Source organism: Protomyctophum bolini (assembly GCF_963924005.1).
Source record: "Protomyctophum bolini genome assembly, chromosome: 8".
NCBI classification, from domain to species: domain Eukaryota; kingdom Metazoa; phylum Chordata; class Actinopteri; order Myctophiformes; family Myctophidae; genus Protomyctophum; species Protomyctophum bolini.
The window spans coordinates 13,822,619-13,844,649 of NC_137869.1; the positions used below are offsets into that span (position 1 = coordinate 13,822,619).

Consider the following 22,031-nt stretch of genomic DNA (forward strand, 5'->3'; position numbering starts at 1 on the left):
CTTGGCCATTTGCGTTAGTTAAATACTAAATGATATGGGATTGATTAAAAGAGGGCCAGGCTATAGCCTACTAGAGCGTTTGAATCTGGAGGTAGCCACCATAAAATTAAAACGGAGATCAATGGCGTGTCATATCTGGGCTACTCGGCGGGCTGAACATGTAATTCTAACCTTGAGGCTGGAGCCATCTCTCACGTCAGGCCCTATGGTATCGGGCTCAATAACCCAGCCGCCCATGGCTCCTAGCTGCCATTATTGTAACTGCTGCTGCTGCTACTGCAGAATACCAGAATCAGGAAGATACCAGTCTGATCTCTATCTCAATCTGTTTTCTTCTTTGACTTTTTATTTATTTTATCTATTTATTCATGCCCAGTTTCTCTTTTTTGTTGATTACAAATACCTTTAATAAGTAAATAAATAGGACATTAATGTTAACACATTTCATAAAAGGCATTATAGATGGAAAAACTAACGATGTTAAATGTTTTTTTCCCCACACAGCTTTGCTGTTTCAACCTATGTAGAGTGTTCACCCAGCATTTGCTCATCCAATGACATTTGATGATGATTTTTCTGCTATCATTTAGTTTGCTGTGAACTGAATTTGATCATACCTCCACCCACTCCCTCCTCCATAAATAAACATTCACATACTGTCACACTCCCATGGCTCTCCGTGGTGCTGTCCATGGTGCTGACAGTCTCAGCAGTAGAGCTGAGCTTCAGGTCCAGAGTGCCAGTGGCACGTAGCAGAGAGCATTTAATAGTAATTTTTCTTTTCTTTTCTTTTCTTGCAGCGTTATATGTTTTTTGTAGGGAGAGAAGGATTGGTTTTATGTGCCAAAGTAAGAATATACTGTGACAATTACATTCAGTGCACAGCAGCACATTGTGTCCTATGGTGTGGTAATTATAATCTCTTTTATTTCCCATTTGCAATGAATGACTGTTGGTCAAACTTGTTTTCTTTGAAAACAAGTATGCAGAGGAAAATAATAGTTTGTAGGCTTTTTGAAAATTAGTTTTTGGCACAATGGCAAATGTTGTTGCTAATCAGCTGTAGTTCTAAACATGTTGTGTGACTAGAAGGAATCCTGCTGAGGAAGAGATTGATGAGCCTCAAGCTGCATTTTCTTTTATGTCCAGTGTGGGTGTGATTTTGAATTACCGCAGACAGGCTGCAGGAAGGCCAGAGGTATTTTTACAGCACAATTTAATTTATTATTCTATCAGTTCATGAGGATTTTAGAGTCAGATGACAAAAAATGACATCATTCAGTAAATCAGTGCTTTCATCAAGTGATCGACACTCAGAAGTGTGTGTGTGTGTGTGTGTGTGTGTGTGTGTGTGTGTGTGTGTGTGTGTGTGTGTGTGTGTGTGTGTGTGTGTGTGTGTGTGTGTGTGTGTGTGTGTGTGTGTGTGTGTGTGTGTGTGTGTGTGTGTGTGTGTGTGTGTGTGTGTGTGTGTGTGTGTGCGTGCGTGCGTGCGTTCACAGTGTTTAGTGCATTGTCTGTGGAAATAGCATAGGCCTGATTTAGTTGGGCGCCGGACAGTGTTGTGCATTGAACATAGCCGATTTGCAAGCTTTTATACCAGCTATTTTCGGTAAACACCCATGCTTATCTAATATAGCTCAGGCCTTATTGGTTGTAGTCAGTGATGATCGATTTCATGACACAGGTGCCTCTCTGCTCCCTTTTCTCACCACACTCTGTACTCCCTCTCTTTCTTTCTTCACTCTCCCTCTCTCCCTTTCTGTCACTGCTTGCTGCAGCTGGGCCTGGTTCAGCCTGCTTTTGGCTTTATCTGTGTTCAATGGCTGTGGATTGGGTTCAGCACGCTAGTTCCTGCCTGCCTGCCACTTGTGAGCCAGCAAACCAGGCGCTATGTGTGTACCATATGAGATTTTTGTTAAGTATGCATTGGGCTGGACAACAGTGTCTAACTAACCAGAATTATAGGAAGTACACCGGGGGTGCTGTTAGGTATAGGCTGCTGGACACTGTGGACAGTCAAGATGTCGCCGTGTATGTCCTGTACTTTACGCCTCATAAAATGGAGATTAAACTTGGAACAATGTTATGTGTGGATAATAATCATATAAAACACCTATCATATAAAGTTATACGTGATTTACATAAAACACAAGACATGAATCAAATTAGAAGACATAAAAGATCAAGCGAATCAAGCAATAACATTTTTAAATGTTAAATTATGGAAAGTTAAATTTGGGGAATGGAACAGGGTGGGTTGGGGAGGGGCTGGAGAGAGAAGGGAAGGGATGGACAATGGACAGGGATGGACAAGTACACTGCGTACACACACACACACACACACACACACACACACACACACACACACACACACACACCAATCTTCGGTTCATGTTATTCTGACAAAATAAAGGTCATTTATCAACCTTTTCTTCTTGTGTCTGATAAGCTTTAGAATGTTCTCCCCCCCTCTCTCTCCCTGTCTGTTAGACAGACAATCTGTCTGACATCATTTCTCTCAGACTGTAGATTATTATATGGGGAATAGTGAGAGGTGTGTTTTATAAAAGTATATACATATTCTAGTTTACAGCACAGCTTCAATCTAAGTTGAAGTCTATTGATTATTTTTAGCGACTATTATCAATCAACAATAAAAAAAGTTTAATTGATTGATTGATACAGTTTATTGATACAGTTTGCATGAAAAAGCTAAGAAAGCTTTCATTGCATGGGTTCTTCACGCTCAGTTCATTGAAAAAGTGAAACTGTTTAAGGGATACAGTATTTCACTTTCCAAAATGTTTTGGGTCATTTTATCATCTACTACTGCTTTTGCACCCCAGACAGTTTATAAGATTCAGTAATTAGATATTTTATATACATTTTATATATTTTTTTAAATCTCACACAAATCGGTGTACATCGTTTGGACGTAAACGGCTCCCAAAGTTAGTGGGAGGGGCCTATTTTACAAACAATGCCACAAATCACAAACGGAATGTCCAATCCACCCCACATTTTAATCACATGTTGAGGGTGGTTTAATCAACAGAGAGCTAAAAGGAATTCCATACTCATCCATAGGGGGGCACGGAAAATGCTGTTGGAAAAACACATCATCACAGGGGTGACTTGACATTGTCAGTGACCTATATGTCCGAATTGCACCTTTCCACAAAGATGGCGAAAGAAAACATTCTTTGTTCTGTACTTATACATACAATTGTATGGTACAAAACACTGAAGTCCTTAAACCAGAAACCTAACCGCACGCGGATGCCACGGGTGATTTTTAACCCACCATGGGTTAGTTTCAGCCTGCAGCACACTGGTCATTTTTTATCCTCAGCACGGATTACTTTGAACCCGCACATGTCGGGAGCCAAGGGTGTTTTTTAACCCAATCCGTGCTTTCCTCAAGATCTCTCGTGGAAAGTTATTAAGGTCATCTGGGCCATCCATGAGAAACACGAGATTTGATTAAAAACTTTTTTTAGCCTCTGTTAGCTTCCTCGGCTAGCATCCATAGGCCTCTCATTGTAGAAAAAGCGTTACATGATAATCCGCGGGACACATGCATTCACACAGGGTTATTTCATGCTCAGAATGGCATAAAATGCCTATTAAAACATTAATCCAAGCCGCGCTGATCATCATCGCTGCTATAGGGGTGATGTTCCGTCCAGAACCAAAACAAGGGGTTGGACCCGGGTTGTCTAGACCAAATCTAATTACCTAAAATAGCCGATACACGCAACATGTTGCAAGTAGATCTGCTATGTTTGGCTATAGTGCCCCACCAGAATATGGACGCTGTGCTTCAAGTGTTTAAAAGAGGTTAGGGTGGGGCGTTGCCCTCAGAGCCTAGCTGTATCTGAACATGCGGCAGGTCTTGGATCTTCTCCCTCAGCCTCAGCTCCATCTCCTCCTGGCCTGAAGGAGCACTGCTGCGGTCCACGAGATGCTGCAGGAGCCCCGCGCCGAAGGCGTCTCCCTCCACGTTGACCATGGTCATGACGCGGTCGACGATCCAGTCGACGGCCAAGATGAGAGAGACGTCCTTGGTAGGCAGCCCCACGGCCTCCAGGATCATGGCCAGGGTCAGCACGTGCCCGGCGGGGATGCCTGCTGCGCCCACACTGGAGGCCGTCGCCATCACCAGGACGGTGAGCACCTGGGCCGAGCCGAGGGACACGCCGTTGAGCTGGGCAATAAACATGGTGGCTATGCACTGGACCAGGGCCGCTCCGTCCATGTTGACGGTGGCGCCGATGGGCAGCACGAAGCGGCTGACGTGCTTGGACACGCCGTTCTGCTCCTCCACGCACTTGATCATGGTGGGCAGCGTGGCAGAGCTGGAGGCCGCCCCGAAGGCGGTGGCCAGGGCAGTCACTATCCCCCACAGGAAGGCGTATGGGTTCTTCCGGGTGAAGACCAAGTAGATGCCGGGCACTACCAGGAGGCCATGGATGGCCAGGCCGAGCACACAGCAGCCGACATACTTCCCCATGCTGACGAACAGCGTGCCAACATCGCCCATCTCTAAAATCTTACCCGCGATGAGGAACGCGATGCCGACGGGAGCGTACCACATGATCCAGGACACCAGGTGCATGGTGGCCTCGTTGAACTGACCGAAGAACTCGATGAGAATACGTCCATTCTCTCCAAGGTTCCTCAACACCACGCCAAATGCCATGGCAAACACCAGGAGACCCAGGATGTTGGTGCTGTCCTGCTCCGTTCCGAAAGGCACCTTGTCGGTGGTGGTGACTCCGTCCGTGCCGTTAGTGGCGATCAGTCTGTAGCTGGTGGCGTACGACTGGAAGGCAGCGGACACCAGGTTGGAGGGAAAGATGTTTCTGAGCAGGTCTAAGAAGGAGTCCACCACTTCTCTGGCCTGCGGAAAGACCTCGTCCAACGGGGGAGGCCTGACACCACCGGCGGTGACCGACCCGGGGCGGACAGCGGAGGCCAACGCCAGGCCGATGACGGAGGCGATCACAGTGGTGGCCAGGAAGTAGAGCATGGCCCAGCCGCCCAGCTTGCCCAGGGCCTTGGGGTCGATGCTGGCCGCTCCGCTCACCAGGCTGCACACCACCAGTGGGATGATGATCAGCTTCAACATGCGGATGAGCAGCTCTCCCGGGAAGCCCACATAGACGACCTGGGCGTGGGTCAGCTGCATGTGGCGCGCGCCCATGCCGATGCAGACCCCCGCCGTCACCCCCGCCACGGTCAGGATCACCAGCAGGTTGGCCAGCACTGTCCTCCGGAAGCGCTGTGCCAGCGACGCCGGTCGGTAGGGGCGCACGGCGTCACTGTTGGATCCGATACCTTCCTCCATGGTGATCTTATCAGCCGTCTCAGATCACCGGGTTGTCATGCACGAATAATTTCTACACAAAAATCAAAAGGTAATAAATTGTAACAATGTGGCCTCTGTATTTATTAATTATTGTCCGCAAAAAGGTTACATCATACTGCTATGATGATGTCCTATTGACATCATACTGATGATTAAACTGTGCCCATTTCAGTAAGTCCATTTTTGAGCAGTGCTAACCACTCCAAAGTGTGGCTTTGTGTGTTTGTTTTACACTTACTTCATCAGCAGGTTAATACAAAGTTTGACAATGTCTTATCATTAAACATAACAGTAAAAACAATCATGGCCATTTTATCAGTTTTGTGACAATCCCTCGGGAACTGAAGCTTGCACTCTCTCGTCAAAAGACCTCTGACCTTTAGATCTCTCCATGAGTAAATTGTTATGATTTGCTCGATTCAATTTTCTGCCTTTTTTGGCCACGTCAAGAAATTGCATTTCCATACATGCGAATAGAGTCTCACTATGGTTACACGGTGTGATGATGTATGATGATAAGAGTGGCCCTCACTTCACACAAGAGTAATTTTTATTTATCAAATTAAATTAATTCATGTATTTATTTATTCACTGACTAGAGGTTCTGCTCATGTTGGATTGATACCATTGTATCGGGAGCTTTGTACCCGTCTGTCTGCCTGCTGGCTGGCCCTCTCATTTTTGAGGGCCCTCCTATATACAGGTTTAATGTTTGTTTTTAGTTCAATGTTTGTTATAAAAATGCCATTGACAATGAAGGGAAAATGTACGTCATATTGTCCTTCATTACGTCATATTGTCTTTTTATTGTTAATGGCATTTCATTTTTGTGTTGACACCATTTGTTTTATATCACCATTACGTCACCTAATCAACATAAGTTAGACTTTAATATATTAGCGCCCCTCACTTCACACAGGTGTGATTTTATAATACTAGAGAGGTGCCCGTGGGGCCTCTTTGGCGGTGCCCGTTGGGCACTGGCCTACTTGGAATGATGCAAGTGTTGGGATGTCAGAACAGGCCAGCTTGTGGAGTTCTGTGTCAGGCATGCCCAAATGAGTTTTGTTGAGGTAAGAAAATGCCACATTGGGCAGGGGCCCGAGCCAGGGCAGAGCCAGAGGTCTGTTAGAATGATGTCAGATTTCTGCATGTGTCTCTCTCTGTGTGCCTTATTTGGAGTTCTGCCGCCCTCCAGATATGTCTGTGTCAGCCATGCCCAAATATGGAGTGTTGGGCTGTCAGAACAGGCCAGCTTGTGGAGTTCTGTGTCAGGCATGCCCAAATATGGAGTGTTGTGAAGTCAGAACAGGCCAGCTCCATATATGGACAGTGGGCAGGGGCCCTGTCGAGATCCCGGGCAGAGGCCTTTTTGGGCGGTTCTGGACAACGGCGGATCCGAATGACTCGACACCGGGCACTGCGCCCCATGCGGTGGTGTGGAATGTGTTGAATTTGAAGCCGGTGGGGCTAACGGTTCTCGAGTTACGTGGATTACACACAGACATACATACAGAGAATTGGTGCATTTATAGATAGATCAAAGGATAAAAAGGACAATATCAGTCACCAGAACCAACCCTAACCCTGAAGCTTATTACAAGCACCTTATTACAATTTTTTGGACTGTAGTGTGTGTGTGTGTGTGTGTGTGTGTGTGTGTGTGTGTGTGTGTGTGTGTGTGTGTGTGTCTGTCTGTGTGTGTGTGAAGCTGACTGGTGGATTAGCTCCCTCAGATGGCAGAAGGAGAGGGATCTGCTCTGACAGTGTGGTGGTTAGCCCATCTGTCTATAATTAGCTTTGTGTGCGTGTGTACAGTATGTGCCCAAATGTGTGAGTGTGTGCGTGCATGCAGGCGCGTGTGTGTGTGTGTGTGTGTGTGTGTGTGTGTGTGTGTGTTTTGCTGCTACCTGCCACCAGGTGGTCTACTCTACATGAATGTACAGAGCCGAGCGATATTTGGGCCTGGTGCTGCAGAGCAGCTTGGACTTTTGCCTGCCCAGTTAACTCTTCACAAACTAATGCCAAAAATATCAGATCTACAAGCCTATAAAGCATCACATTGTGACATGTTGTGAGCTTTTAATTCTGCTATTATCAGCAGATGATTTTGCGATAAATTAGGCTTAATATGGCTATTAAGCCAGCAAGATTCGCGCCCAATGACCAATTTCCGGCAACTCCGCCTCCTCGTTCGCCAATTTCGTCCCATATGTTGTGACACCATCGGTTCCGTCACTGTTCTGGCGACGTGAACCGGTCTGTCAACGAGTCCCAGTTCTGTCACGATGTGTCAACGCTATCCCGGTTCCACTTTGCCCAGCAACATGAATAAAAAATAAACGCCTCACCGGAATGAATTGATGAGCCCTGAGCCTATGCGTTATAACTCACTCTGTGCTTGCATTTTGGCATTCAACTGTATTCCAGAAATACATTATCCATATCAAAAGAAATCGCATGAATCGCATGATATTATAGTCTATAAACAAACAATGCAGGTCTCACGTCTCTCCTGCAGGTGTTTCCACGCCAACCAATGTACCCATAATCAATCAAGTTACCCGACCACCGGACAAACACATATTGGAAAAGAAACAACATCAGGGCTTTACATTTAAAGGATGTGGCATTGTAAATGAATTAGGCCTACTTAAACCATGATGCTTATAGTTTAACATGACTGCCATGTCATGGGCAGTGCACACTGGAGAATGCAGGAGCATTAATGAACTAAGTAAGTTTTATTTGTAGAGCACCATTCGAAGACAATCACAGTCACAAAGTGCTTTAACAACAATAAAAGTAAAACAAGTCGATAATAGTCAATTCAGAGTCAATACAATTAAAACAAGTCAATAATGAAGTAAGACTAAATAGAAATAAAAGAAAACAATTAACATTAACCAAGCCGGTGAAAATGAACAGGGAAGTCAAATAGGGCTATGAAAAGGCCCGTTTAAAAAGTTGAGTTTTTAACAGTCCTTTAAAAATGTCCACAGAGGCCACAGTTCTTAGGTGGAAGGGGAGCAAATTCCATAGGCTAGCAGCAGCGCACTAGAGATTCTATGGTAGAATTGATTAACGCAATTAAAGGGTCATAGGATATGTCACACTCTGCAAGAAAATACAAAAAAAGATATGTTTAATATTGGGGACATCAAAGAGTTATTGGTCTTTTGCTATGTCACACTACAAGATGAAAAGACGCATGTTAATGTGTCGGGAGTTGCAGCAGTTCCAGAAGTGTGATGATGGCCCATGTCTAACTGTGTAGGTTAGCTAACATAGGCTGGTGGACTAGTGACTGGCCTCTGTTCTGTTCTGTTCTGTTCTGTTCTGTTCACATCTCCAACGTATGCCTGATGCCATACACTATTGACTCTCTCTCTCTCTGTGTGTACAAAAACAGCATATTGGACATTACTGTACTGTATATAGATTTCGACTAATGTGATAGGCTATAAAATTACACCCTGGCCATTACCATGGCCCGTGGTATATGCCTATGGACACTGCAGCTCTGGATTTTGTGTTAATTTATATTTTACACGCTACCTGAAAATATAATGTGGGAGTTTACACATTTTTGGGATTGTGTTGCACGGTTGCACCTTTTGCAAAAATACTTCCAAATAAAACGTGATATTACTGTTTTTCAAGACACTATATACTGTCCATTTTCAAATATGAGAATAGTGTTTTTTTTAATGCTCAACTGATTACGATTATAGTTCAGGGTGGCACATTTCTCAATACTACAGCTATCAGTGAGGTTGTGCTGTACACAGCTACAAATTATGGGAATCTACATTTTCATACAGTACGTTCTGGCAACTTAAAGGGTAAGACCACTTTTTTTGAGGTTTGGGTTGTGTAGTTACTTTGCCATGATGCAACTCCAAATGTGGACAAGAAATAAGAAATAACTGCTCCAGTGATTAGAAATTGATAATTCAAAATATGCTCCTCATTGACTTACATTGTAGCTAAAACAGCTCTCAAAGTCACTCTTTTAGTATGTAAACAAACAGAAACAATGTTGATTCAGACAATATAGAGCATCACCAAAACTCATGTAGTTTTCTTTTTTCATAAAAATGTTATCTTCCTGTTGATTTGTCCATTTTATTGGGAAGAAAACCCGGACTGGATCCGTGGATCCGGATCCAGATCTTCAAATAGTAAAATCAACAGGAATCTAACATTTTTATGAAAAAATAAAACTGCATGAGTTTTGGTGATGCTCTATATTGTCTGAATCAACTTTGTTTGTGTTTGTATACGTACTAAAAGAGTGCCTTTGAGAGCTGTTTGAGCTACAATGCAAGTCAATGAGGAGCATATTTTGAATTGTCAATTTCTAATCACTGGAGCAGTATTTTTTTATTTCTTGTCCACATTTGGAGTAGCATCATGGCAAAGTAACTACACAACCCAAACCTCAAAAAAAGTGGTCTTACCCTTTAATGGAAAACACCAAATACTATATATCCTGCATTTCATATCATCACGTCCCTATGGGACTAGAAACAAAAAGAGGGTATTTTCATCTTGCTTTTTTCCTGTTTATTGGCCATCATTCTGACAGTCACTGTTTTCAAATGGCTACAACTACTGTACGGTCCCCTGTCCGCACATCTCCTTCTAAATCCACCACTATATTTAGAATGGCCGTCATGTGATCAACCTATACCTCCGCCAGTCATTTTACAGAGAGAGCTATGAAGGTTGGAGCCAGGAGAGATGGCTCCCATTGGACTAATTATAATTCCACTGATCATCTGGATCTATCTGTATGGACAGAATATAATGTATCAGATATGGATGGCTGGAGCAACCCCATCCGGCTGTCTATCTGTCCCCAGCGGCTTTTCCCTGCAGGCGGTGCTCTGACGATCAGAGCCCTGCCAAAGCGGGGAGAAGAGGCAAAGCCGTGTTTTACATACTACTGTGACAGCTATATACACTAACAGCTGCCACATAGTTATAACAATTAGCATTTATTTCAAATGTCTCAAAATTCCTGTAAGTTCTCTTCTGCATAAGTTCGGCATACAATTAATATTCTCTTTTTTTCATTCATTCAAGGAAAGATGAAATTGAGTGAATGCAGAGGGTGTGATATCACAGGAAGGTTTACTTTCATCCTACCAGCCAGTGATACGGTCCCCAAATTTAGCTACAGTTTCTTTTAACTTTCTCTTTCAGAACTAAAACCATAGGCCTCATATTTGGCAAATCGATTAGTCGAGGCCGCAAATCGACGTGTCTATGCATTCCTTTAAGCAACACAACTTCTGCAGCTACATCTATATATGTTTAGAATTTGCATCAAAGCTCAATAATAAAACAAATAGACTTTATTTTGTAAACAACAACAACAACACTGAAAGAGCAGTGCTATCGGCTATGCTATCGGCTGTGCCCCAACTCTCTGCCCCAAAAGCCTGCAGTGTTCGTCAGTGGTAAGCTCCCAGCCCACTTTTCCCTATTTGGAAACAAAAAGACGAGTCCCGTAATTAACTGATACGGGACGCACGTTGTTCCATATTTTAAGGTCGAGTCGGGCCGGGGAATATGACGGCGTGATTTATTTGACAACTGTCCTGCTCTCAGTCCTCCCAACGAGAGAGAGTCAGAGCGAACCTGTCTGCATGGTCTGTGCCTGTGAGCAGTGTTGTCAGATTGTGTGAGAGAAATAAGCAACCAGGTCCATGTAAACAAGCCTGACTAGGCTATTTGAAAATAGCTGATCTGCAAGCTCACAGCGCGTCACATTGGCGTTGTGAGCTTGTAGATCTGCTATTTTCAAAACGATCATTGGAAAATAAATTGTCAAAATGTGGAATATTCTTTGAAACATTTTAACAACAACACTAATCTTGTATGGGGGTTCCTGTGACAAATACATTAATCTGGGGGTTCTTGCCATGAAAATGTGTGAGGATCACTGGTTTAAACGACATTAGGAAACACTGGTTTAAACGAATTAGGAAACAAGCTCAAATAAACAACTACCGGTATACACTTTAGGAATAAGCCTAAAAAAACGCAATCCGCAACTACCAATATTTACACGTAATTCTACCGAAAAATAAGTCCAAAGTCGCTTATTATAAGCTACCATGGAAAAATTGCCTGTGAGTGTGACCAAGTGAGCTGTGAACCCGGGGTCTGGGAAGGGCTCAGCTGCAACCCATTGGCACACAAGCAGTCGAGCACACGACCAATGGAACAGCGCGTTCAGTGTTTCTAAGATACCACCCGCCCACCCCACATCCTGGGATGATGGCATCTATTCTCAAACCACAACAAGCAGGTGGAGCGGTGCTGACAGTTAGCAGTTCTAACAGTAGCAGTTCTGTGTGAGGAGTTTCACACACAGACACTCGTACCTCTCCCATTTGGGATTTCTCTAACGTTTTAGAGCAAGCCATTACAAAATAATAATAACTTTAAAAAAGGCGACTTTTTCTACTTTTTTGAGACTTTCGACATTTTTTCCAGTATTTGTCTGTCATTAAATGTTTTGATGAATTGAGTACAAAGGACCCAAATGGTGACAAAGTACTTGTAAGTACAGTTACAAGTACTTGCTAAAAATTGTAGTCAGTAACATAATCCGAGTACCACAATGAAAAAAGTAGGGGTGTTAATTTCAGTTATACTTTTGTATTACTTAAGCAAAACTCTATTTAAATATAAAAACAAGGTTTACCATTGACATTAAAGCAGTGGTTCACCTCAAGTACACCTCAGAAAATAGTAGGCCTACCACCATTATGATTCATGTTAAAATACAGTCCTATTCAGCTAGGCACAGTTTGCACAAAAGGCATGATTAATTCCTAATTTTTATAATAATAATTCCTAATCATTATACTAAATATACACATATAAAGAATATATACTGTATGTATACAGTCAAAGGCATGCTGTACAAATTGGTAGGCCTATTGAAAAAGATAAAGAAAAAAATGGCACTTTAAGTTCTCACACATGACAGAGTGCAGACAGAAACAGACAGACTGGCAGAGCTGGCAGACAGACAGACAGAGACACACACATGCTTGCTAGCGCAATTGTTATATGTGCGATTGAGCGGACGATTTTGACTCTGCAATGTGTGACCCACAGCTGTGATTAAACGCGGACTGATTCAGTTTGCATTAAGAAATCAACTCTTTTGTTGTTTGAAGTAATCTTGATACCACCACCACTCTGGTCAACACAGAAGCCGTTGAGGGTTGATTTCACCCTGCTGTGTGTTAATTATATCCATAGAGTTATGGTTATATGGATATCATATATCATATAGCGAGCAATGCATATTCTACTGGTGTGCCATTTGAATGTATCTATCGGTATCTATTGTATCATTCCACTCCCCGTCCGTTAGAATATCACTAACCATGGTCACCCTTGTCCCCGCGTCTACAGAGTGCTCCAGCGGCTCCTACACACACACCCCGCCTCCTCTTGTCCCCGGTTACAGATCACTGTTAGGAGTGTCCGCTGGCTACAGATCAGTTCACGCTATAAAATGTAATATAATGTAATTATATAATATGGGGAATGGAGAGTTAGATTCTGACGGCGGGGAACACCATCGTTTGCCCACACTGTGCAGTGCTATGGGCAGCAGCAGCGACACACAGCACAGCCCCTGATCATGTGTCATGCGTACTTGAGTGATTATTTTATTATAGGTGTTTTAACTTATTTGTAGGCCTAAAATTCATGAGGGGAAGGGGAGAATGTAACCAAGCCTGTAATCCCTGTTACTATACCCCCGTTACTGTAATACACATTTTCAAATGTACTGTAAGACGTTACAGTTACTTCCCAACCCTGGAAAGCAAGGCGTTGCCTAACAACCAATCCAGTGTTAAAAGTAGATTTTCGGCAAAACCGTTTCATATTTGATATAAAGCTTTACGTACGAGATATCTCGTACTTCGCAGACAAATAATTAAAATAAGTTGAAGATGAAGTTGGCTTGAGGTCTAGACCGTCTAGCTTTTAATTTGACAACATTTATATCTGCAGCCCGCCTACACGACTGAAGTATGGAATTATCATCTCTGTGATGTTGTCTGATGCCAAATGCACCGAATAATCAAACAGTTTCACCTAACACTGAAAAGAGCTTATTGTTGTTTGGCATGAACCGAACACTCCCCATATTTAAACCGACTTCAAACTTTCTGCACACAACACAAACGTGTCCAGGACTCCATATTTGGGCATGTCTCACACATAACTCCATAGATGGGCAAAAGAGGGACACAGACAGACAGATAGGCCTACAGAAATCTCCATTTATTGCCATAAAGGGGACAAAGACAGAGTGGTGCACGGGTATTGCGTAACTGGTGAACCCTGTGAATCTTCTGCTATCCCATGATTCAATTTGATTCCCATTTTGGGGTCACGATTCAAAATGATTCTCATTTAAAAATGATTCCCAAACAGTTGTATCTATTTTAATATTGTTGTCATTGAGACTTTAACAACCAAGTGTAGCCTAGATATTTCCAACAGCTCAAACAAAAAAATATATAGGTAATGCCTATATAGGTTGTTTCACAGCTTATTGGGATCTGGGATCTCGGAAGCAAATTCGATGACGGGGCTGTTCCTTTTTTTCAAGATACTTGGTAGATGATTGGATGGGACCGTCTGTATATCACCGTGTGGGCGTACAAACACAACCAATCATATTGACGTGTCTATATAGCTTCACATCCGGTTACGCACATATCCCGCCCTTAGCTCACGCTGATTGGTTCGAACCACGGAGCGGTTCGGTGTTAGTCCAACTCCCTGAGAGATCCCAGATGGTTGCTGTGTTGGGGAACATGGTTACCCAATACCGCCCCCATCTGGCAGAGTCAGGTTAAGAGAGGGTCACTTGAAAAGAAAAGAAACATAGATGCACACGCACACACACACACACACACGCACGCACGCACGCACGCACGCACGCACACACACTATATACACAGCTACTGAACTTTTGGCTTTTTTTCATTTCTTGAAAAGTAACAGTTTTGGACATAGAAGGTTTGCACAGGACAATGATGGTATGCTTTCTTCCTGCAGGTAATCTTGGACGAGTCGACTACATTAGTGAGTTTGAGTTTGACCTCTTCATCCGCCCTGATACCTGCAACCCTCGCTTCAGAGTCTGGTTCAACTTCACTGTGGAGAATGTCCGTGAGACACAGGTAAGCAGCTTAATTTATTTTATTCTGTTCGTTTTGCTTTGTCCAGTTGAAAATTACATGGTGTTCGTCTGGTCCAGTTTTACAATATTATCGATGATATCCACTATTATATACAGTATACTGTATGTGTGCTGTTCCCTACAGTACTGGATGTCCTTTCACAGCCAAAAACACAACCAACTGTTACCTAATGCCTTCCAGTAGACAGCTCACCATGAATTTGCACCCACAATACCCAATTTTGAAAGATACACAGCAATTTGTTTTCCCTTACAAACTGGACCTGTTGTTTATTTCATACCTCACTTCTTGTCATATCAACTGAGCTCATTTCTGCCAGCTCTGAGCATAGGGATTGGCTGAGTAAGGTGGTCACATGCCACAGAGATACAGTGCATGGGAACAGTGGGCGTGGCAATGAAGGGATGGGAATCATGGGATGGGCTTTATTGAGTTTTTACCCAGCCTGATTGGTTCTCTGCCATTTCTGTCAGCGCTGTCATGTAACTCCTAGCAGAAGAGGGTAAAACTGGAAGCTATTGGCATCTAAATCCAACGGCGGCTATCTTTTGTGTTTGTGTGCGTGCGTGCGTGCCTGTGTGTGTGTGTCTGTGTGTCTGTGTGTCTGTGTCTGTGTGTGCGTGTGCGTGTGCGTGTGTGTGCGCCTGGCAGCAGTAGAGATCAGATCACAAAGACGTAAGAGACTAATATAAAATGAAGGGGAAAGAGAGTAGTAGAGAGAGACAGACATGAACAGTGAGCGGAAGAGAGATACAAGAAAGGAGAGAGAGAGAGAGGAGAGAGAGAGCAACGGAGACAGCAGAACAAGGGAGGGATGCTGTAGCTGCTGTCTCCTGCAGTGAGCCCAGCCCCAGCCTATGGCCCTACAGTAGCTATGAGGCCTATCGGCCCATCTCCCTGCAATGCTGTAGTCAGCACTACTCACATTTTATTGCTCTGAGATGAATGGGAGGCCTCGGCTTGGAGCCGGATCGATCCCACAGCCAGATATACCTGCACAGGCAGCCTGCTGCCTGGGCCAACAGGATATTTGCTGTTGTGGTAAAACGATAGAGAGACAGTGGGAGAGGGGGTAAGATAATATAGGCATATTTAAAGATAAGTACGCTAGTACAGACAGACGCTCATGTGCATGTACACAAAAAGCAAGCATGATAAGTGCAGCGGCACACAGACGGGGCAGGGCCTACAGCCAGGTGACAGAAAACAGGTGGAAGACCATTTTCACTGCACACTTCTGAGTTCTCTGTATATAGACCATCTCACTGACTCCTTTCTTAGAAATCTATTTCTTATCTGTCCAATTTCCTTTTCCAAAGAAGCCTTGTGTGAATTTAATCTACTCCAGTAGAGGGAGGTCTGGATAGCTGCTTTGCTAAGACTTGGGCTGTAAAGGTGTGTGTGTGTGTGTGTGTGTGTGTGTGTGTGTGTGTGTGTGTGTGTGTGTGTGTGTGTGTGTGTGTGTGTGTGTGTGTGTGTGTGTGTGTGTGTGTGTGTGTGTGTGTGTGTGTGTGTGTGTGTGTGTGTGTGTGTGTGTGTGTGTGTGTGTGTGTGTGTGTGTGTGTGTGTGTGTGTGCGCGCGCTCATATTAGCATGAGCGCACCGGTGCGTCTCTACACCTTTGACTTCATTATGACTTGAAACGTGCCAAAACATAAAATAGGCAAATAAAATGGAGATAGAATAATGGTGTGAATAAATGCTGTAAACCAACTAAGTGCAGCTATGTGGGGAGAGGCTGCGCTATAGAGATATCAGTGGGTTCCAGGGGAGAACTGGGCTGTTGGAGTGTTTCATCCAGCTAAGCCTTGCTAACTCTCAGCCCGAGCCAGGGGAATGGCGAACAGTAAAAGCCCGTGATATTGGAAGTGAGATGGCCATTTTGAAGGAATGTAAGCTGGTGAAACAGATTTGGTCTGCCTCAATCAGCTTAGCAGCTTTGTGGAAATTGGCTGCACCGTAGCGCCAGTTATGATGGATGGCTGGATGGATGGATGTCTCTTTTTTTTTTGTCTATCTCTTTTTTTCTGTTTTAAAAAGAAAAACACTCACTCACTCACTCACTCACTCACTCACTCACTCACTCACTCACTCACCTCTAAGTCCATCAGTCTCTTGGTGTGGTGAGACTGTCGCTGGTTAATTGGGTCACTGTGACCGGGTCCTTGTGACGATATTTGACGCTGCATGACGTCCGCATGCAGTGCTGAGTATTGTTGTTTTTTTTCTCCTTGTGGTCTGCTCTAGGCTATAAGAAAAGTGATTTCTGAACAAAATGGCTGTGTCATTTGAAATTCGTCCATTCCTGTGAGTTAAGCTTGATATAGGCTATAGGTGAGCGTTTTATGATGAAATTCTGATAGGGCCATGAGTCAAAGCCAATTCTGCTTTTTTCTGACACTTTTCACTTTATTTTCAGTTTTAATTCACTTCAAAGTGAGTGAAGTTAAAAGCCACTGATGGGGAAATTGTTCCGCTCTTATGTGGAAATGACATGCTGTGTGTGGAGGCGGGGACATTATGTTGATTCTCATAATTAGAAGTAGTTATATAGTTATAGTTTCAACATATTATATTATGTTGCATGTAAACGATTTATTAATACATGGAAACTGTTCACTGAACAATATATTGAGAATTTGTCCGGATTTTACCATTGCTGTCAAGACTCATTGCCTGCCGTGTTATCACCTATACATCAGTTTTCTAAGTATTTATTTTGGTGTAGCCTACTACCACCTAAGTTAAAGAAGGTCCAGGCATCACACCAACTGTTTGTGATTGACTTGACTCACCTTTATTTAATTCAGTTTGTGTGTTTCATTATGTAAACAAGGCTACTGTAACATAGTTGTAATGTTGTCATTACTATTGTTGTTACTGTTATACTTGTTGTCCATCTTGTGTCTCTCTCTCCAATTCCCCCTGGCATGGTCAAGGCGAATGGCCACTCACCCTAGACCTAGGAGCATTGTTCTGCTTGAGTTTCTTCCCAGTTTTCCCTTGCCTCTGTCACCAAATACTTTCTCAGGGGGGAATTGTCAGGTCACTGCTCTATACTGTATGTAACATGTATTGAGACAACTTTTGATTTGTCACTATAATAAAATTGATTTGAATTGAACTGTGAATGACGTCAAAATCAAGCACTCAAGTACTCATGCCCATCCTCAGTAGTTGATATGTCATCGGACTGTGCCATGTGGGGGGAGAGCTCGTAGAGTTGATATGTCATTGGACTGTGCCATGTGGGGGGAGAGCTCGTAGAGTTGATATGTCATTGGACTGTGCCATGTGGGGGGAGAGCTCGTAGAGTTGATATGTCATTGGACTGTGCCATGTGGGGGGAGAGCTCGTAGAGTTGATATGTCATTGGACTGTGCCATGTGGGGGGAGAGCTCGGCGTCAGAGCGCGTGAAGGGCACGGCTGTGAGCTATTATCATAGGAGCCTTCGGGGAGCCATTCTTAGAAGACAGGCAGTAAAACCTCGCGCCTCGTGCCTTCAACTCCTCGCCGCTGCTGCAGTGGGTGATTTGCAAGCTTCACTTGTCCAGGAAAAGCTCAGTGCAGGGCAGTTACTCTCCATAATAGGGATGGAGAACAAACCCAACTGGAATGGTGGTGCTGTGTGGTGGCGCCTCCATTCCCCCAAAGGCCTATCATCACTTTAACTTTTTTTCAGACCAAGCTCACCCATTGAAATTCATCAGCCATAATGCTGTGTAATCTGTCGATTAGGATAGGTTGAATGGCACATTAAGTTGAACATTAAAGAAGAGGATGTTAAAACTCTGTCTGGGAAGTATTATGGCTTGGTGTGTCATGTGACGCTAATCCAACCGATCCCACTTTATGTTCTGCAGCCAGTAGTTGGCACAGAATGTGACTAGACTAAGACTGGGCCTTTCAAAAATGAGAGCAATATCCAGTAGTGACACGAATATCACATGCTGCAGTGTCTAAATGAGTTTAAAAGGAATAGAAACATCCTCCAGCTTCTATACTCTGACATTATTCAAATGTGTAATTTACTTACCAGTCTATAAGAAGATGGAAATATGTTGATGTCTTGTTTTAAATGTATAGAGGGAAGTGAAGTAAAGAAGAGGGGGAGAGAGAGAGAGAGGGAGAGGGAGAGGGGGGGGGAAGAGAGAGAGAGCGAGAGAGAGAGAGAGGGGGGGGGGGGAGAGAGAGACTGCTGTTTGAAGTCCCTGACTTGTCCAAGAGGTTGGAGGAGGGAACTGTGTGTGTGAGGTATTTACGCAAAATGACTTGTTGCTCATGTTGGCTTTATATTTCACCTTCCCTCCCCATCTTAAATAGAGAGCAGGCTTAGCTGCAGTTGTGGGAAGTCAGCTGTGCTGTGCAGTGCTGTGCAGTGCTGTGCTACGCTGTGCTACACTGCGTGCGCAGCGTAGTGTCACTCCTCCTGGACCGCACCTCGTTGCTGCATAATGCACGTTCTTATCTGGCTGCAGGGAAGGCTGCTCCGTCTGTCAGCCCTGGACAATGTCTGGCTGTGTCTGGACCCGTGTCTGGACCCATGTCTGTCTGGAACCTCCATGTTTAACCTCAAGCCCTGCTCCTCCTCCACCTCCCCCTTTCTGCACTGTCATATTGTCCGCCCCCTCCGTGACACACCGTGTCAATTCTTTTTCTGATGAGAGCCCCGAGGTGTACAAGAATCCCTCCCCTCAGCACGCCCCGCCCCCTGCCCGCCCCCTTCCCTTCCTGTTGCTCTCCTCCCCTCCAATGCTGCGCATTAGTTTCTCTTTCCCTCCTCCATGTGTTAGTGTCCTTCAGCAGTGAGGGGGGGAGACAGGACAGGCAGGTCTCCGGTGGTGAGTGCCAGTGTGGATGAGTGTGAGGCTAATCATGGCTGGCGTAGTAGTGCAGCATAACATGCCCTGGTGTGGCGAGGCTGGTGGTTGGTATAGGTGCAGTGTGGGTATACTGATTCTGCTAAGCTCTGGGAGGGCTTACTGGGTAGTCTGTTTACTTGGCTCCAAGATTTAGAGACTCATACTCGGCTATAGGAACTATATTATTCTCGGCTATAGGAACTTATATTATGCGTGCGTGCGTGCGTGCGTGCGTGTGTGCGTGTACACATGCAGGTTCACACCTCAACAGGTTTTGTTTGTCTACGCACTCTGCACTGCTAAAAGCCTACACATACAGTAGACTCACCCTGTCACCCAACAAGGCCTTGTTTTCATCTCTGGCTTCATTGCATATGGTACACGCTAGATATGCATATTACTGTATATCCTACTCATGTGATATTCTCTCCTTTTGGAAGTTGTTTTTTCAGGCTTCTTCTCGGCAGCCTCCAAAGAAGAGTTGTGTAGTTCTGCCAAAGGGATTATTTGACTTCAAACGGGAAGTTGCAAAAGCATTGTGTCCTTTTTCAAAGACATTCAAGTTGTCAAACTGTGTCAGGGAGCATAGGGGTATCTGGTGACCTTGTTTCGTTAAAGGGGAATTAAGGCATCCTTCTTCATTGTCAAGGCCGATGCGCTGCAGATCACTCTATAATGACATGCACAAAAGGATATGACAACGGCACACAATGAATTTTCAAATGGTCCTTCCTGATAGCAAAATGAGTTTCCCTGGATTATCTCCGCTGACGGGCGTTTTTTATCAGAATTTGCTGCTTTTTTTTATATACCATACGTATAGCTTGATTCACTTTAAAAAGTGGGAAAAGGCTTAAGGCTATGTTTTGAAATAAAGCAGACTGTTTCATTAATCTCATATTTCCCTTTATTTAAACGGAATGAGGCAGCTCTCAGCCTCCAATGGGCCTTTCTCGGCAGGGTCAACATATGCCCTTACTGGGCTGCACATTGAAGACACCTGTCTTGTGTCTGTCTTGTGTCTGTGTTTAATGGCCGCTCCAATGCATTACCAATGGAAGCCCATATGGTTTGACCAAACATTTGGTTTGATGGGGGTGAGGGGGGCAGAACACATCCATCAAAGCTGTGTTCAGACACAAGTCCAGTGTCAGACACAAGGCAAGTGTCTTGAATGCAGCCCAGTAAGGGCATATGTCGACCCCGCCTGCTCACCTCCGCCCCACCCCCTCTGGGTGCTGCAGCCATCTTGGATCCTAAACACAATATAAACAATGGGACTTGAATAAACAAGTTTTTCAAACATGCTCTTGCTCTCCCTCTTCTACAGGTATCGATGCATCATGGTTACCTGACAGATGCAGTTAATATCTGCATACAATGCTGCTTTCCCTTGCTTTATTTAATAAAAGAACAACGTTTCGGCAATACAAGGTCTTCATGACATTACAGGGGTATGGTGTGTACAGTACTTAGACCATACCCTTGCAACCTGATGAAGCCCTTAGGCAAACCGTTTGTTGTTTGAATAGATTAAGCGTGGGAGGCTGGGAAGGGGAGAGCATTATACAGCGTGTGGACATTCCCTTCTTTTACCTTTGGAGTTTTCTTTGGTCCAGCATTGTTTTTCAAGAACCGTGGAGAATCCTATACCTCTTTTTTTTTCATAGATGCATTTCGTTGCAGTAAAACATGAATTTCGTGTCTTTTAGTTTCTAGCGTAGGCTGGCGTTTGACCATGGGTAGATGAGGTTGGTGTGTGCCAGCATGAGCAGGCACGTGCACTTGCTCATCAGGCTATTGTGCATCAGACGGAGCCCAGCAGCGGAGCGGTGTGTGACATGCTGCCAACACCCAGCGCTATCTCCGCCTCTGGCCTTGATTCCAACACCATCACCAAATACGCGCACGCACGCATGCACGCAGACCTATTGCTATGATTATCCACCAATCCACCCAAACATTTACAAATCTACCAATCCCGTATAGGACACCTGTTTTTTTTCTATGCATTTAACCAAACCTATGCCTTCCTGTTAAAAAAGTGTGCTCTGTGCATTTTGATACCTTCTTGTAGTGTGGAAATGGCATGTGTCCAGTAAGCCTTTGTGGTCCTGGATGGACAGCAGCGTAGCTCGGCACAGGCAGCAATAAATAGCAGTTGAGAAAATAGATGATGAGAGAAAAGACGGAACGATGAGGGGGGGGGGGGGGGGGGGGGGGCTAGGGAGTAGAATAATGATTTTCTCATCCGACATTAAAACAACCATGTAAGAATTAAGTGGATCTAGAATGCGTATAGTAATTAACTGGTGGTAACGACTACAGCACATTTTGCTTATAATTGTTATACGCAAAATATTGTCACTGCTAATAGTAAATGAAGATGCACTATAGCACATTCACATTCATTTGTGTAGCTACAGTACACACACACACACACACACACACACACACACACACACACACACACACACACACACACAACGTAAAATCATAATCTCAGAGAGTATAGCAAAGTGGTTAAGGCACATACCACATAA

At 44.2% G+C, this 22,031-nt stretch overlaps 2 protein-coding genes across 2 annotated transcripts in view; one reads left to right on the top strand and one right to left on the bottom strand.

The window, feature by feature from the left end:
* The window catches only part of agbl4 (AGBL carboxypeptidase 4), a 360,772-nt gene that overhangs the window by 22,543 nt on the left and 316,198 nt on the right, over nucleotides 1-22,031 (top strand). The window contains exon 3 of the mRNA XM_080769499.1: nucleotides 14,480-14,604. Within this exon, the coding sequence (XP_080625625.1) occupies nucleotides 14,480-14,604 (125 nt within the window). The remainder of the gene's footprint in view (nucleotides 1-14,479; nucleotides 14,605-22,031) is intronic.
* On the bottom strand, nucleotides 3,842-5,350 carry LOC308319497 (neutral amino acid transporter B(0)-like; the record flags this gene model as incomplete). The annotated part of the gene is made up of 1 exon (XM_080769603.1): nucleotides 3,842-5,350. The coding sequence occupies one exon, from the start codon at nucleotides 5,348-5,350 to the stop codon at nucleotides 3,842-3,844; it is 1,509 nt and encodes a 502-aa protein (XP_080625729.1).